The sequence below is a fragment of the Talpa europaea genome (assembly GCF_964194135.1).
Source record: "Talpa europaea genome assembly, chromosome: 10".
In the NCBI taxonomy this organism is placed as follows: Eukaryota; Metazoa; Chordata; class Mammalia; order Eulipotyphla; family Talpidae; genus Talpa; species Talpa europaea.
The window spans coordinates 24,941,574-24,956,313 of NC_140077.1; the positions used below are offsets into that span (position 1 = coordinate 24,941,574).

General features: G+C 38.3%; 2 protein-coding genes across 3 annotated transcripts in view; one reads left to right on the forward strand and one right to left on the reverse strand.

The window, feature by feature from the left end:
• Window positions 1-58: 58 nt before the first annotated feature.
• Window positions 59-862, forward strand: LOC311179026 (transmembrane protein 126A-like; the record flags this gene model as incomplete). The annotated part of the gene is made up of 1 exon (XM_084245876.1): window positions 59-862. The coding sequence occupies exon 1, from the start codon at window positions 272-274 to the stop codon at window positions 860-862; it is 591 nt and encodes a 196-aa protein (XP_084102002.1). The 5' UTR covers window positions 59-271.
• A 12,600-nt stretch (window positions 863-13,462) lies between these two features.
• The window catches only part of PLCE1 (phospholipase C epsilon 1), a gene marked incomplete at both ends in the record, with an annotated part of 213,908 nt that continues 212,630 nt past the window's right edge, over window positions 13,463-14,740 (reverse strand). For both annotated transcript variants that reach the window (XM_084245919.1, XM_084245918.1), the window contains 2 exons: window positions 13,463-13,651; window positions 13,959-14,177. In XM_084245919.1, coding sequence (XP_084102045.1) covers window positions 13,463-13,651; window positions 13,959-14,177 — 408 coding nt within the window. The remainder of the gene's footprint in view (window positions 13,652-13,958; window positions 14,178-14,740) is intronic.

The following is a 14,740-nucleotide window of genomic DNA, read 5'->3' on the forward strand; positions in this document are numbered from 1 at the left end:
ATGTTGTTAACTTAGGGCCTTTTCTTTTTATATAAGAAAGAATTCCTAAGAATGATTAACAGAGGAGGAAGAATTACCCTTTGCATACCACAGGGTTCTGCCCTGATTCTGAAAATGTCATCTTGATAAGAAAGAATAGTTAAAAGCCATCCCGGGTGCCGCTGGCGGTCACGTGTCCTGCCGCGGGCGTGTGCGCGGCTGAGGAGCTCGGAGGCGGCGCCCGCCGCGGGGCGAGAATACACATTATTGAAAAATTAATTTACTACTCAACATGGAAAATCATGAACCAGGTGATACTGCCAAAGAAAACTTAATTTTCATTATAGCCAGAAAAATTAACCAACTTCCAGAAGCAGACAGGAATCTACTTGAACATGGGTCAACGTATGTTGGAATTAACGCAGCTCTCTGTGGACTAATAGCAAATAGTCTTTTCCGGCGTGTCTTACATGTGACACAGGCTCGTATAGCTTCTGGCTTACCGATGGCAGTGATCCCATTTCTGACAGCGGATTTTTCTTACAGAGGTTTTGTAAATTTACCTTTGAATACAGGTGACTTAAATTGTGAAACTTGTACCGTAACACGGGGAGGATTGGTTGGTCTTGCTTTGGGTGGTCTTTACCCTGTTTTCTTGGCTATTCCTGTGAATGGAGGCCTAGCAGCCAGGTATAACTCAGCTCTGCTACCAGAGAAAGGAAACATCTTAAATTACTGGATTAGAATTTCTAAACCTGTCTTTAAAAAGATGCTGTTTCCCATTTTGCTTCAGACTGTGTTTACTGCATACCTTGGGTCTAGACAGTATAAATTACTTATAAAGGCTCTCCAGCTGCCTGAAACTGGTCTAGAAATTCAATGAGTGTTAAGCAAATGTGTATGCAAAAATAAAATTGTGCAATGAAAAAAAAAAAAAAAGCCATCCCCCCATATTTAGAAGTTTTATTTCTAATGATATTGCCTTATTAAACTTTTATATATATATATATTAAGTTTCACTGTTTAAAAAATCTTTGAGGGCATTTAGGTTTAATTCTGTCCCCTCAAATCCATAATGTTAAAGTCTAACTCCCTGTATCTCAGAAATTGTCTCTGGGGAGAGTCTTTGAAGGGGTAATTCAGCTAAAATTAGGTCACTAGGATGGGCCCAATCCAATGTGTCTTTATAAGAAGAAGAAATTTAGACACAGATAAAGAGGGAAGACCATAGGAAGACGCAGGGAGAGGACAGCTAGCTAGAAGCCAAGGAAAGAGGCCTTAGAAGAAACAAATCCTGCCTACACTTGATCTCAGATTCCTAGAGCCCAGAAGTATGGAAAAATAATTTCTGGGTATTACAAAGAATCTTTGAACTGAGCTTATTGAAATGCTAGATTAAAATGAGGGTTATGAGCACCAAACAATCATGGCTGAGACTGCTTTTACTGTTCGTTGACTGTTTATAACCAGGAACTCTGTAGCTAAGTGAGTCTTATTTTTATTGTATTACCATAGGAGGACGTGAGAAAAATTCTAAATTTGATTGAGTCTGTTTTATGATGATTTTGAGAAAAGAAAAAGTAGCTTGAGCTTGGATTGCAGGTTCATTGGCTCTCACTGGATTATATACTTCAAGAGTAACCTAATTTGGCCTTTTAAAAAAAAAAATGAATGTTCATTATGGCTATTTTGAAAGTAAGTTTGAGGGTCCCTTCAAAATTCTTCCATTTTCTGACAAGCTCTGGGGGAAGTTGGGGAAGAATGAGTCCAAGGTGGGAAGACCAGCCGCAGACTTTACCATTCTGCATTCTGTCTTAAGGATAAAAGTTACTCAGTGAAGGGCTTTTTTTTTTCCTTTTTTTTTAATAGACAAAATGCTTGTTTTTATGAATACAGTTAAAGCAGTATTTTATATAACAGCTATTGCCATATTCTAGGAATGGCCTATGAAGTAAATGTTTTTATGACCAGTTATAAATATTCTCTACTGTAAATATTGGAATAAAACAACTTTTTTTTTCCTACTCTTGTGATGTGAGAATTTTTTATAAAATACATAGCAGTTCAACTATATAGAGCTCCTCTTACTTTAGAGAAGTAGAAGCCAATTCTTGGGATACTAGCTTAACCATGCACATTAATCTTTCAGCATGTACTTATATATGATTTTTTAAAGTTTAAGATTGATTTTTTTGGCTTGATTATTTAATAATGAGAAAGATATGATTCAGCATAAAATTGGCTTTTAATCCACCTTTAGATAGAAAACAAAGTCCAGGAATGTTATGAATAGTTGTATGGATGACCGAACGGTCTGTCCCCAAGAGCACAGTGACGAATACATGTCACAAATCATTTATTTTTTAAACATGCAAATACATTTATACTTCACTTTGGCAACAGAATATAGGTGAAAAAATCAGTTTTGAAATAGAAATTCATTAGCTGTTTCATGCTTGTATTATACTTTTAACCTTGTTACAAAAAGAATCACAGACCATAAAATTATACATCTAGTATTTGAGTATCCTGTATGAATTTGATGAAAGTTAATTATTCATTCACTTATAGAGCCTTGTATTGATGAGTTTCACCTTCAGAACTAAATAGTTAACAATACACATACACATGACTTGAGGCCGTACTAAGCTACAGCCTTAGTTTATTTTTAACTAGACGAATATCGAGCACCTACTATGTGCTTAGCACTGTGCTATGCACTTAAAATGAAGTGGGGAAGTGGGTGTAAGATAGAGCCTTCCATGATCTTGCCCAGTGAGTCAAATTATTCACAAAACACTTCCAAAATGTGACAAATTCCCAACTCAGTGTCAGAATGAGTTATTTCAAAGTTCAGAGAAATGTCATCTAAAATAGGGACGGTTTCAGAGGCCTGCTTGATGGCAGACTTGAATACAGTATGTTTTGGATTTAAGAAATGTATATGAATAGCTTGGTAATCAGAATTCAATTAGTATTTAAAAAATACTCATTTCAGCTATTTGCAAAATCCTTAATCATCAGCCAAGGGTTGCTTTTAGGAAGTGCATACATAAAACCCACAGAGAACACATCAGTTGTTAACAGTGCACTGTGTCAAGGAAATACTGACCCAAGTTTGGACTTATTGTAGTAATTTTTGGAGGTCTCACACATTCATCTCTTCTTGCTTTTGCTGATGTGAGGGAAGGAACTGAAGGGACAGAGGCAGCCACCTAGAGTAAGTGAGGTTGCCTCTTACTCCAAGTATAAGATCAATGACCATCCAGGAAAGTCCTGCTTTTTATTGGCACAGGAGTGGATGGTGGTGCCTTGAGGTTTAGAGTTAATCTAATTATACCAGGCAGGTAAGCAAGTTTTTAGTACTTTTCAGGGTTGAATAAAAATTGTGAGTATATGGGCAGAGTACGAGAAGCTTACAGAGATACAAGAGAGGGAGAAAACAGATAAAGTGGAAAATATAGTTTAAAAAGAGCACCCACTTGCATTCATGAGCCGCCATTGTCTTCAGAGTGGTCCAGATGCATGAAAACAAATTTGATTAAAAACAAGGCACCTGTCATTAGCTGCTGTTGTGTCTGGACTTCCTATTTATCGCCAAACTGGAGAATTTATGAGTAATTTGTATTTACTAAGGATAACAAAAAAGAGGCTTTCAGTCAAGAGGGCACTTTCTGCAAAGGTAGTATTGTACAACAGTGTTGTACAATCTATACAACATATTGTACAGATTTGTCCTTGATCTTCAGCTCTTTAACATCCTCATGTAATCTTAATTTTGCAAAAAAAAAATTTCAGATGAATTGGTGGCCAAGAGGAAGTTAACCTGCTTCTTCTAGGCCATCACCCATTATGCTGGGTTCTTACTCCAACCCTTTCTTACCAACTATAGGTTTTTTTAAATGTTGGGCCCCATCTAACGGTGACAACTCGTGCTCCTTTTTTTTTTTTTTAGCTTCAGTTAATTGCCTTGAAATAATTTTCTTCAAACTCTTGTAATAAACCCAGCTTGCACATTTAGATTTGTTTCCATATCAGCCTTACTGATAAGTGATTTTTATCCAGATTTTTAGTAATCTGGAAGCTATTAAGTGGTAATGCTTATAGTCTGGGTGGCTATTTTAGATGCATTCTAAATAAGAGGCTAATTTCATCCATTAATATACTAATATAACTTTAATTCAGATAGCTGTAAATAAAAAGTTCATATTTTTGTGCTAGTGAATTGTAATATAACAGTATCGTAGACCCTTTACATTTTGAGCAATGTCTCCTAAAATCCCCAACAGTCAAATATAATGGAGAATGTACTTTAACCTCAGTGGAATGAACAATCAAGTGGGGTTGCAACTCGCTAAAATCCAGTCTTATGGTGCGTTTTGAATTTTGTGCTGCAGCCATCGCAATTATATAGTAAAGGCCATGGTGGAACGGGGTGGGCTGCCATCTTAGAAAGCATCAAGGCCAAATGACATTTCTAGAAAGTCTAGTCTGGTTTTTCATCATTCCTCAGCAGTTTTCATTTTGACTCTAGCCAGATGGACCGGTAACTCAGTTTTCAACAAGCCAGAGGAGGTAATGCCTTTTCGTTTATAGAAGTTGATAAAGTGTCTGGAGTATTTTAACAAGTGGGGCAGCATTGAGCATTTGTTATTGACTGATTAGTTCATATACGAAGAAGAAACCTGTAGCATGGTACAAACCTTGTCAAACTGGTATAGCCAGCATTGTCAACAAGCAAATGGTGGTTTTTCATGCTTTAAAGTTTTGAAGGAGTAAGAACTTCCACTGACAGGGGAGTTGTGGGGTGTAATTTTAATACTTCTGTTTTCAGAATATGCTAAAAATAGGTTTTATTCATTTCTGTAATTGGTACAAACTTCAAAACTTAGGATTTTTAGTGTTTTATCATTTGAAGAAAAATGTCTTAATATCAACGGGAATTTAAAATTTGGATTTCACTTTAGAGGAATACATATTTCATTTTAAAAGATAGTTTGCTTCATACCAAGAATAAGGAGAATCCTTTATACTTACATGATAGCTTTATACAGCAAGGTTTTAATAATTTACATTAAGCGGCAAGTATGACTTAGGTCAAATAGCTCTTCAGTTAATGAGATATGAAAAGGAAGCTTTTCGATGTGAAATTCTGGCCCATTTCAGGTATTCAGATCATACATTTTCTTTTTAGGAGATTTATCTTCAAATAGTGAAATAGAACCACTAATGCTTCAACCCATAAACCATAACAATGTGATGTATAATAAATATACAAGTACAGTGTCAGTACAAAGTTTGCAAAATAAATAAATTTAAACACCAACTCAATCTACTTTTGCTTTTAAAAAATGGTTAAGTTCCCTTATCTAGTATCACAACTCAGTAGATATTAAATTATACATCATTTTAAAATCGTTTTATGAAAACCGAAAGTGGAATAATCTGTGACTATATAAGTAATAAACTTCAAAAACCCAACATCATCTACATGTAAAAAGAAATCCGAAAGAGGAGTACTTTATGGTACACAATATAGAAAGTAAATTGAATTATTTTTTAATGAATCTTATAGGACATATTTACATTTGCAATGCCCCCAAACTTCCATTTTTCAGCTATAAATTGTATCACTAACTAGCTTGCTACTTGTCAGACCTCTTGCCTCTTGTTCCCAGTTCTAAGTTGGGCCAGAAAACTCTGGCCCCTAGGCCAAATGCAGCTGCTATCAGTTTTTGTACGGCTCTGGAAGAACAGTTTTTAAATGACTGAAAAAAAAAAAAGGAATATTCGTGATGCAAAAATTATATGATGTTTCAATTTCAGTGTCTGCAAGTGGTTTTATGGGAACACAGACACTCACTTGTGCATTGTCTATGGCTGCTTTTTGTTCAACAGCAGAGCCAAGTAATTGCAACAGAGACATGGCCCAGGAAGCTTAAAATAGTTAATACCTGGCTCTTTACAGACAAGATTTTCTGACCCTTGTTCTAAGTCAATTAAGGCAAGCCTGGCAATGGTATTCCAACCACTGACATTTGTAAAATGATAATCTCCTGGACTTGCTTCTTTCATCTGTGAGTTGGTCGGTAGCTAACCTTGAGCCACTTTGCTTTTCCTCACATCGCGTGAAGAAGGCTTCAGTTCAGAAATCATCAATTTCCAGTTTAAGCCTAATAAAAATAAAGAAATTATATTTATAGGTTCCACCATATTCATTCTTGACTTTAATTTCTTGTCAAAGAATTTCACTTGGAAAATTGAACATATGGGCTTATTAGTATATTTATTTTTTTAAACTTTTTTTTTTATTTATGCATACAGGAACTGGGGTGTACGCCAGAGATGCGGAGTGGGGGAGGGTTGAGAGGATTCACCAGAGACAGAGTGGGGAGCAGAATAGGCAGATTTACAGAAATCCACTGCTGAGGGGAGCAGTGAGTGAGATAAGAGAGGTCTGCGCACCATGTAGGTTAGCTCCCTCACTGGGGATCGAACTTGTGCTTCATAGTGCTGAGACTAATCCCGTGCACCACCAGGGAGGCCCTTATTAGTATATTTAAAAGGAAGAAGCAGGAACATTTAGTTTGTAGCAAGGGTTTAGCTTTGTTTAACCAACAGAGACCCCCAGTTCTGGTTGCTGTGTGTGTGTGTGGGGGGGGGGGCTGTTTCCTGTAAACACACTATTATTACTGTTAGGCTATTTCTGCCCTTCAATACCACATTTTTTAGAAATATATTTTTTTAGGTCACAATCAAATGAAGTTCAACTTTTCCAAAAAGGTGACATTCCTTTAACTAACTGTATTCATTACTTGCTTTTCATCTTGTTTCTCATTACACTGTTTACAACATAGGCAATTTACCCCCATGCATGTATCAATAGCTATTTTTAAAAAGAAGCTCTAAATTTTAGCAAAACTGAGGTCAACTACATGCTTCTGAAAGTCTGTTTGTTATAGGAAAATTGGTTGAAGGCATTCATCTAAATCATCAGCCTCCCTACTCTCCTAAAACATAAGCAATTAATAATGCTCATTATGTAAGCATTTTAAAGTCAAATTTCTATGGAGTTGTGTTCTTATGGACTCAGTGTTTTCTTGAGACATGCTGAGGCCTCATCTGCAGAGTGGATTTTTACTATATTATTATGAGTGTGTGTAACGTGACATCTGGACACCCATGATTTATTTCATGCTAAGATCTTGAAATGGAAGACGATATTTTCAGTTCTGACAGTGTCCTTGGGGAATGCTCACAGACACTACCATGATGAGTCATTTTCTAAAAGTTGGAGAGTTTTGGCTTTTGAAAAAGGTATAATTGTCTCAGTGACACTAAGGCAGAGAAAAAGTGAGCCTAGAACTTTTTTAAAAAGTTCCTGCAGGGAGAAATAAATGAAATTGAAACTAAAAAAACAATCCAAAAGATCAATGAAACCAAGAGCTGGTTCTTTGAAAAAATAAATAAAATAGACAAACCTCTAGCCAGGCTCACAAAGGAAAAAAGGGAGAAAGCACAAATACACAGGATCATAAATGAAAGAGGAGAAATCACAACGGACACAGCAGAAATCAAAAGAATAATCAGTAACTACTATGAACAGTTATATGGAAACAAGATTAACAATCTAGAGGAGATGGACAAATTCCTATAACTCTACAATCACCCAAAGCTAGATAAAGAAGAAATAGAACACCTAAACAGACCAATTACAAGCAGCGAAATTGAAATGGTAATCAAAAACCTCCCCAAAAACAAAAGCCCAGGACCTGATGGATTCACAAATGAATTCTACCAAACATTCAGAGACGAATTAGTGCCTATCCTTCACAAACTCTTCCAAAAAATTGAGAAGGAAGGGACAATACCAAACACGTTCTATGAAGCCAATATTACACTAATACCAAAACCGAATAAGGACAACACAAAAAAGGAAAACTATAGGCCAATCTCCCTAATGAACACTGATGCAAAAATCCTCAATAAAATTTTAGCTATCAGAATCCAACAATGTATCCATAAGATAATTCACCACGACCAAGTTGGATTCATTCCAGGGACACAAGGATGGTTTAACATCCGAAAATCAATCAACGTTATCCAACACATCAACAAAAAGAAATATAAAAACCATATGATAATATCAATAGATGCTGAGAAAGCTTTCGACAAAGTGCAACACCCATTCATGATAAAAGCCCTTGAAATTCTTGGGATACAAGGAACATACCTCAACATCATAAAGGCCATCTATGACAAGCCAACAGCCAGTATCATTCTCAATGGTGAAAAGTTGAAAGCAATTCCATTAAGATCTGGAACAAGACAAGGATGTCCACTCTCACCACTGCTTTTCAATATAATACTGGAAGTCCTAGCCAGAGCAATAAGACAAGAGAAAGACATCCAAGGAATCCAAATAGGAAAAGAAGAAGTCAAACTATCACTATTTGCAGATGATATGATAATATACATAGAGAACCCCAAAATCTCCACAGAAAAACTAATTCAACTCATCAATCAATTCAGTAAAGTGGCAGGATAAAAAATCAACACGCAAAAGTCAGTAGCCTTCCTATACACAAACAATAAATCAAAAAAACCATCCCTTTTATTATCGAAACAAAAAAAATCAAATATTTGGGAATAAATCTAACAAAAGAGGTAAAGGACCTATACAAAGAAAACTATAAAACACTGTTAAAAGAAATAGAAGAAGACACAAAGAAATGGAAAGATATCCCCTGCTCATGGATTGGAAGAATAAACATTATTAAAATGGCCATCCTACCAAAAGCAATATACAGATTCAATGCTATTCCAATCAAAATCTCAATGGCATTCTTCAAAGAAATAGAACAATTATTGATGAAATTCATATGGAATCACCAAAAACCCCGAATAGCCAAAGCTCTACTGAAAAAAAAAAGGAAATGGAGGCATCACACTCCCAGACTTCAAACTATACTACAAAGCCATAATCATCAAAACTGCATGGTATTGGAACAAGAACAGACATACAGACCAATGGAATCGAATAGAAAATCCAGAAATAAACCCACAGATTTATGGTCAACTAATCTTTGACAAAGGAGCAAAGACTATGCATTGGAGCAAAGAAAGTTTGTTCAATAAATGGTGCTGGGAAAACTGGGTCGCTACATGCAAAAGAATGAAGCTTGACCACTACCTCACACCATACACAAAAATCAACTCAAAATGGATTAAAGAACTAGACATAAGACCTGAAACCATAAAATACATAGAAGGAAATATAGGCAAAACACTCCGGGATTTGCACATCAAAGACATCTTTACAGACACATCACCCAAAGCAGTGATAGTGAAGACAAAGATAAACAGCTGGGACTACATCAAATTAAAGAGCTTCTGCACAGCAAAAGAGACAATAACAAAAACAAAGAGAAACCCCACCAACTGGGAGAACATTTTTGCACCCAACACTAATGATAAAGGACTGATCACAAAAATCTGCAAAGAGCTGATGAGACTCAGCAACAACAAAGAAAATAATCCAGTCAAAAAATGGGCAGAAGAGCTAAAAAGAAACTTCTCTGAAGAGGAAATGCAAATGGCCAACAGACATATGAAAAAATGTTCAACATCACTTGTAATCAGGGAAATGCAAATCAATACTACCATGAGATACCATCTCACACCAGTGAGAATGGCACATATTAAAAAAACTAGCAACAACAAATGTTGGCGAGGGTGTGGAGAAAAAGGAACTCTTCTGCACTGTTGGTGGGAGTGCAAACTGGTCCAACCACTATGGAGAGCTATGTGGAGATTTCTGGACCTACTAAACATAGAGCTTCCATATGATCCAGCAATTCCACTCCTAGGTATTTACCCAAAGGACACAGAAACATCAATTCCAAAGAGCACCTGCACCCCTATGTTTATAGCAGCACTGTTTACAATAGCTAAGCTTTGGAAACAACCCAAATGCCCAAAAATAGATGACTGGATCAAGAAGATGTGGTACATATATACCATGGAATATTACTCAGCATTCAAAAAAGATAAACACATGCAATTTGCAGCAACATGGATGGCGCTGGAAGGGATCATGCTCAGCGAAATAAGCCAAAAAGAAAAAGAAAAATACCGGATGGTCTTACTCATAGCAGGAATCTAGAAAACTTAAATAAGGGACCAGGAAAATGAATATAAGAAAGTGAAAATCAAAATCAACAAAAAACTATGAACCAGAGACACTTTTTGGGGGGTGGGGGGCGGGAGGGGAAGGATTGGGGTCAGAATGGGGCGTTTGCAATTGTATGGGGGAATATAAAAATAAAATTTATTATTTAAAAAAAAAACACCAAAAAAAATGTTTTATACAAGCAGTGTACTCTGTATGAGTCTTTTAAATGAAGTGCTAGAACAGGTGAACTAAGGTCAGGTAGGGAAAGCAGGACCGCAGTTGCCTCTGGGGTAGGGAGGCATGCCATTGATCTTGAACACACGAAACATAACATTCTGGGGTGAAAAAAAAAACCCAACATATCAACATATCAAAAAAATAACATGCACAGATGGGAAGCATGTCTCAAACCTCAGAGAACATAGTGTGTGCATTTCACTGTCTGGACATTTTACACAAAGAATGAACATGAAACTCTAGTTAACAGGAAGTGTGTGAAAACATTTAGGAAGGTGTGTACTGATGTATGCAGTGTACTGTAAGATTTTTTCAACGAGATGGGTTGCAGGCTGGATAGAAGGACAGGAAGAGGGACACACATGTGATACCACAATATGGTAAGATGTTCACGCTGAAATCCAGGCGGTGAAAGAGCTCACTGAAAAGCTTTCAACTGTGTTATATGCTTAACATTCTCAAAGGAGCTTGGAGGAAATAGAGTATGTACAAAACAAAGGACAGGGTTCCAGGGCTAGATTAGGTGAGGAGTAAACCTATTAAACTATTAGTTAATATACATTGTCTCACGTAAGCAAAAATAAATAAAATCAATTGATTGGGTATCAATCATGAAAAAAAAAAAAAAAAAGTTCCTGCAGGGCCTCCCTGGTGGTGCAGCAGTTGAGCACTGGGTTGCGAAGCTGCCCACAGCCTCTATAGCGCCGGTTCGATCCCCGGCTGCTCCCCGGCCACCAGAGGAGGGTCCCACATGGCACGCAGACCTCTTCTGCCGCCCGCTGCTCCTCTCAGCAGTGTACTTCGGTCCTTCTGCCTGCTCTGCTCCCTGCTCTGGCTCTGGTGAGTTCTCTCACCCTCCCGCGCTTCTGACTCTACTCAGTGCTTGTATAAATAAATAAATAAATAAATAAATAAATAAATAAATAAATAAATAAATAAATAAATAAATCTTTAAAAAAAAAAAAAAGTTCCTGCAATGCCGGGTGCTCTTAGTAGAAAAGGGGCTGAGCCCTTTCAGAGTCTGATATGCCCAGAGCTTCACTGCGCTGGCCATGTCCATTATCTGCTGCCATTGGGGGTGTGGGTTGCTCCCATGGAAAGAACTTTCCTCCCAACGAGCCTTTGCGTACAGACCCTGAACAACCTGGAATTCTTGGAAGAGCTGTAATGGAGACCTACGGGAGTAGGCATGTTCCTGATTTTGGCTCTGTCTATTCTGCAAGGGCACTGGAGGTGTGAATGGGGCACCACTGATTTTTAGCTGATGCTCCTTAAAATAAGAAACATGAGCTTCATGTATTGGGTCTTCTTTCAGACTGTTATAAATCAAAATTGTCTCTGTCAAAAGGTGTCAATGATTTCTTTAATTCTAAACTTAACACAATTTATGCAAGAAACTTCTGACTGATAAGAGAGATGAGAAAGCTCTGCAGCATAAGTTATGATGCTTTCAATGTGCCTTTGGTATCTTGCTCAATTTTAAATCTTAGCACTACAATGGAACAGGGAATAATCCCTTGACATCATTTAGAAACTGAGTGACAGAAGAAATTTTTATGTGTGGTTTCTTACATGTTTTTCATTCAGGTGCCGTATAAATAATTTGCTTTAAGATAGAATGAAATTTACTCTGTATATGAATACCAAGCAGTGGGGCTGGCAACCTAAGTTACTGCAATTTCAAGATAGCGACTACTGCTTATTTTGCTTTCTCTTAAACCATCACATCCAGGATGACAGATTTTTTAAAGAAAAGATTTATTTATTTATATATATAAGAACTGGGGTACAGGCCAGAGTTGTGGGGGGTGAGAGACAGAGTGGGGAACAGAACAGGCAGATCGACTGAAATATACTGCTGAGGGGAGCAGCGGACGAGACAGGAGAGGTCTGCTACACCATGTGGGTAGCTCCCTGGCCGGGGATCGAACTCGTGCTGCAGTGGCTGCGGATAGCTTCATAGGTTGCGTCTCAACCCATTGCGCCAACAGGGAGGCCCCAGAATTTTTTTTTTTAATTGAGGCAGAAGAAATTGAGCTTGTTGAGGCTAAATCAAGCCTAAATTAGAAGAACATAAAACTAGAAATCCAAAGGAATATAAACTGGATGACTCACAGCAGCCTGTCAAGAATGTTTATGTGAAATTAAACTTTGTAACTGACTCTCAATAAAAACAGGCAGTACAGGGTCTCCCTGGTGGTGCAGGGGTTTAAAGTCTCAGTGCTATCAAGCTATCATCAGCCACCGCAGCATAAGTTTGGTCCCCAACTAGGGAGCTAACCCACATAAGGCGCAGCAGACCTCTTCTGTCTCACCTGCCGTTCCCTTTGGCAGTGTGTTTTGATGGGTCTGCCTGTTCTGCTCCCCACTTTGTCTCTGGTGAATCCTCTCACCCCCCACACCTCTGGCCTATACCCCAGTTCTTGTATGCATAAATAAATAAAAATAAATCTTTTAAAAAAGTGTTTATGTGAGTTATCAGTAATTAAGACAGATCTATTCTGATGAAATGAAGCTGCTGTAATACTTGGGGGAATGTTGGTTGTTCTCTTGGTGCTTTGTTTAGTTTTCTACAAAATGAGATCTAAAATTATAAATGCTGGGGCCTCCCTGGTGGCGCAAGGGGTTAAACACTGCACTATGACGCAATCCACAGCCTCTGCAGCAGGAGTTCAATCCCCGGGCCAGGGAGCAACCCACATGGTGCAGCAGACCTCTCCTGACTCACCCGATGCTCACCTCAGCAGTGTATTTCAGTCGATCTGCCTGTTCTGTTCCCCACTCTATCTCTGGTGAATCCTCTCACCCCCCCACACTTCTGGTCTGTACCCCAGCTCTTGCATGCATAAGTAAATAAATCTTAAAAAAAAATAAAATTATAAATGCTGAAGTTGAATTGCTCTTCAGAGCTCTGTTCCTGTTTTAAGGTACCATTCCTACTTGCCTTCCAGGGACACCCTCCTCTTAGAAAAAAATAAAAGGTACTGTCAAATAAGGTCTCCCAGGTAGTCTAAGTTGACTCCATTTCAGAATGGGCAAAGACTGTACCTGGGTAAAACCTGCTTCCCTGGGTCACTGCCGATAGTCTATCACGTCGGTGGAGGACAAGCTGCCCACAGGTTTCTCCTCCTTATTTTGGACACTTTCTGAAGCCAAGACCAGAGATGGTGATGTAAGTCCTCGGGGCTGTTTGGTTGACTTGGTGAGCTTCTTGAATTCACTTGCAAAAGAAATGCCTTTTCTTTTGTCTTCTCGGGATGCCTGTGATAAAGAAGAACCTTCCATTGATGTTAGGTTAAAGCCAGTATTCTTCATCACCTATCAGAAGAAACCTTTCCTCCACCTTCTTTAGTAAGTAGAGTTTTGGAAAGAAGGGCTGAGGTCTCCCCTGGCAGGACTGCTTACCTACAGAGGTGGATACATTTCATACAGAGAAAAAGCCAAATGTTTCCTCCCAACCAAATTCCTTGACTCAGGCACTTTCTCCTAGATTTCACTAGCTCCCATTACATTGTAGTTATAAATAGGAGATAACGTGGGAGGAGAGTGAGATAACCTTGAACTTTACCTGCACCTGCTCTTTCAGCTTAAGGATGAATTTTCCTGCACCTTTCCACTTGCTTTGGACTTGAAACACACACTCCTGATCCAAAAGGACCCTCTGGGAGGACTTTGGAGCAGACGTCTTCTTGTTGGTAGTGTCCTTCACCACCTCTTCCAAAAGCACGTAGTCACTTGGGTTGGGGTTGCTCAGGATGCTATAGGAATATTTGGCTTTGCATAAAGTCTGAAAGGTAAGTTATAATCAAGTGAATAAACACATTGCTTTTAAAGGCAAACATGTGCTCTGAGCCGAAATGAAACTTGAAGGTGGACAAATGTCAGAGACTTTAGAGGGGGTCATTCAGGTCCTCGCATTTCTCATTTCATGTGATCGTGTACTGTCCCACATGACCTCACTTAGCTGTGCAACATTCCACGATTTGGGTTTTCTTATCCCCATTTTCAGACAAAGAAATGTAAGCTGATAGAGGCTGCCCTAATTCCAGAGCATGCACATAATAAGTAGAATAAGGACTTGAATGACTTTCTGCATGCACCAAGGCTCACAGACATGATACTCAAGCAGGGTGGGACAGACCCCTGGCCCTCTGGGGTCTTGTTCCATTAGCTGCCTCTCTCGCACGGTCTTGGATGTTGAAGGCATTTTAGAACTCATCTGTTATCACTTTTCATTTAGTGCAAGATTATCATTCACTTACACATTTATTCACACATCAAATGTTTCATGTCCCCGACACTGTGGTATTGTTTGGGAAGACAGAGATGGACAAAAGAAACATATATGTG